This window comes from Atta colombica, unplaced genomic scaffold (assembly GCF_001594045.1).
Source record: "Atta colombica isolate Treedump-2 unplaced genomic scaffold, Acol1.0 scaffold89, whole genome shotgun sequence".
Classification (NCBI taxonomy): domain Eukaryota; kingdom Metazoa; phylum Arthropoda; class Insecta; order Hymenoptera; family Formicidae; genus Atta; species Atta colombica.
In genome coordinates, this window is record NW_017259582.1 from 1133382 (window position 1) to 1135515 (window position 2134).

At 44.3% G+C, this 2134-nt stretch overlaps 1 protein-coding gene across 1 annotated transcript in view; it reads right to left on the minus strand.

Moving 5' to 3' along the window:
* Positions 1 to 2134, minus strand: part of LOC108693201 (profilin) — a 24160-nt gene extending 22026 nt beyond the window's left edge. Inside the window, exon 1 of the mRNA XM_018202015.1 lies at positions 1885 to 2134. Within this exon, the coding sequence (XP_018057504.1) occupies positions 1885 to 1995 (111 nt within the window). The 5' untranslated portion in view covers positions 1996 to 2134. The remainder of the gene's footprint in view (positions 1 to 1884) is intronic.

Genomic DNA, 2134 nt, shown 5'->3' on the forward strand with positions numbered 1-2134 from the left:
AAATTAAATGGAAAAGCACAATCTGAGTGTACACATTTGCATTCCATGCAATATATATAACAAAGCATAAAATGTATATACATGTTTTACTAATGTTTTATTTAATGTAATGTTTTATTTTAGAACCAGTTTTATCGACATTGATCAAGCTCAGTCATCGCTGCAACATCCTTTTAAACTACAAAATTCAACTGAAATTATAATTCAAAGAACAAATAACTTGAAAAGTAACTTTAATTTGAAGATGAACGATAATATCAACATCAGAAAATTTTTAGAATAGAATAATTTTTTTTTATATTCGGATTGAAATATATACGCATATCCTGCAAAATCACGCATCCTCTCTCGTGCCTACTGACTACGTGACTGTCATTAAAATAACCTAAAAATCTGTTCATCTATTGAGTCATGAAGAGAAAAGTTTTCCAAAATCTACATTAAGTCGATGTTCCGATGAACCAAATCGTGTTCAGTTATTAAGAATCCTCATAATTGCTGATGAAAATAATGAATTATACCATTTCTACATCACGATGCAACAACGCGCTGTATGGCCCGTATCAAGTCGATAGAACGCGGCCATGTTAAACGTCATCGTTACCGTCGCCGAAAAACCATTGTAGGTACGGCTTCTCGAGAAACATAAGGCAGCATTGGACGAAAATGCTAGAATTTCGGAACTCCAATTTCGATGCCATGGACACGTGGCAATAACTCTGTCTCCAACAACGCGAAGCATGATTCACCATCGTAGAATTCCTGCAAGTTTCCTTCATGCTCGCATGTGTAGACATCAAGAGAATGAATTCATCGTCAAAAGATATTATACAAATTTAAAGATTTTTTTATCGTTAAAAAACAACGGATTTCTTATGCGAAAACTGGCTGCTGCTACCGCCACTACACGCCACACCCTTTTCGACGCGTTCGGCATAGAATCGATTCTCAAACAGCGAGCGAACGCAACTAATGACGCCCGATGTGCCAAAGACATTTTCGTCGCTCGGTCATCCAACGATGACGGACGAGTGTGACAAGGACATTCGCGTGCATTCCGTACGACTGTATTGTCGCGTATTTTCGAGAAAAACGGAAACGTGAAACATGTCCGCCGCCTCCAAGCAGCTTATCATAGTTCCACGATATTATGATAATATTCGCTGACGGTGATACAAGAGGTCTCATAGAAACAGAAGTGAGCGAGCAAGGAAGCAAGCAACGAACCGATCGACCGATTAACTGACCGACCGTTTGGGGCCGGCCGGCCGGCCGAGGCCGGCCGGCAGTCGTGCACATATATACGTGGCAATGTGGCATTACATTTCGGGGTTAGAAATGATCGTCGACGCATGCCGCGCGGCGGGTGCATTGCGGCGCTCCACAGGCTGGCTCACTTGTTTGAACCGGTTCGTTTCGTGCTCGAGCCGAATGAGCTCGAACGAAAATCGCGCGGATAATCTCATCGGAGCATCTGTCCTCTCTCTTTCTTGCTCTTTCGCTTCTTCTCGCTCATTTACACTGTCTCGCACTTTTCTCCCTCGCCTCGCGCCGACAAAGCGTGCTTCATGCTTTATCGGAGGGCTCTTTATTCCGCGCACTTTCCCTTTTATCGAGGGGGCGTGCTATCAAATCTATTTGTCTATCCCTTGTTCTCATTTCACGACTATCACTCACTCGTTTCCCTCTTTTCCTCTCTCCCCCTTTTTCACACCTCACTCATTCTCTCTCTCTCTCTCTCTCTCTCTCTCACGCGCTCACACGCACACACTCATACACGTTCTCTCTCTCTCTCTCTCACACACGCACGCTCTTTCTCTCTCTCTCTCTCTCTCTTTTTCTCTCTCCCGTTTCTTGGTACATTCTTTTGGAGCTACTACTCACTTCGAAGCCTTCAGATTTCGCCCACACATTGCCATCGTGTCCAGCGATCGCCGCTTTGGTAACACATCTAGACGCGAGCAGCTGCTTATCAACGTAATCCTGCCAGCTCATTTTTGAACACAAGGAGGAAAGGAAAAGATGATCAAAACCGTTCACTATGATACACTGGACGACCACAACCCGTCACTGACTGCCTCGTCTCGCAACTACCGATACGCGCTCTCCGAACTCGGAAACGCCGGTCGTTCCG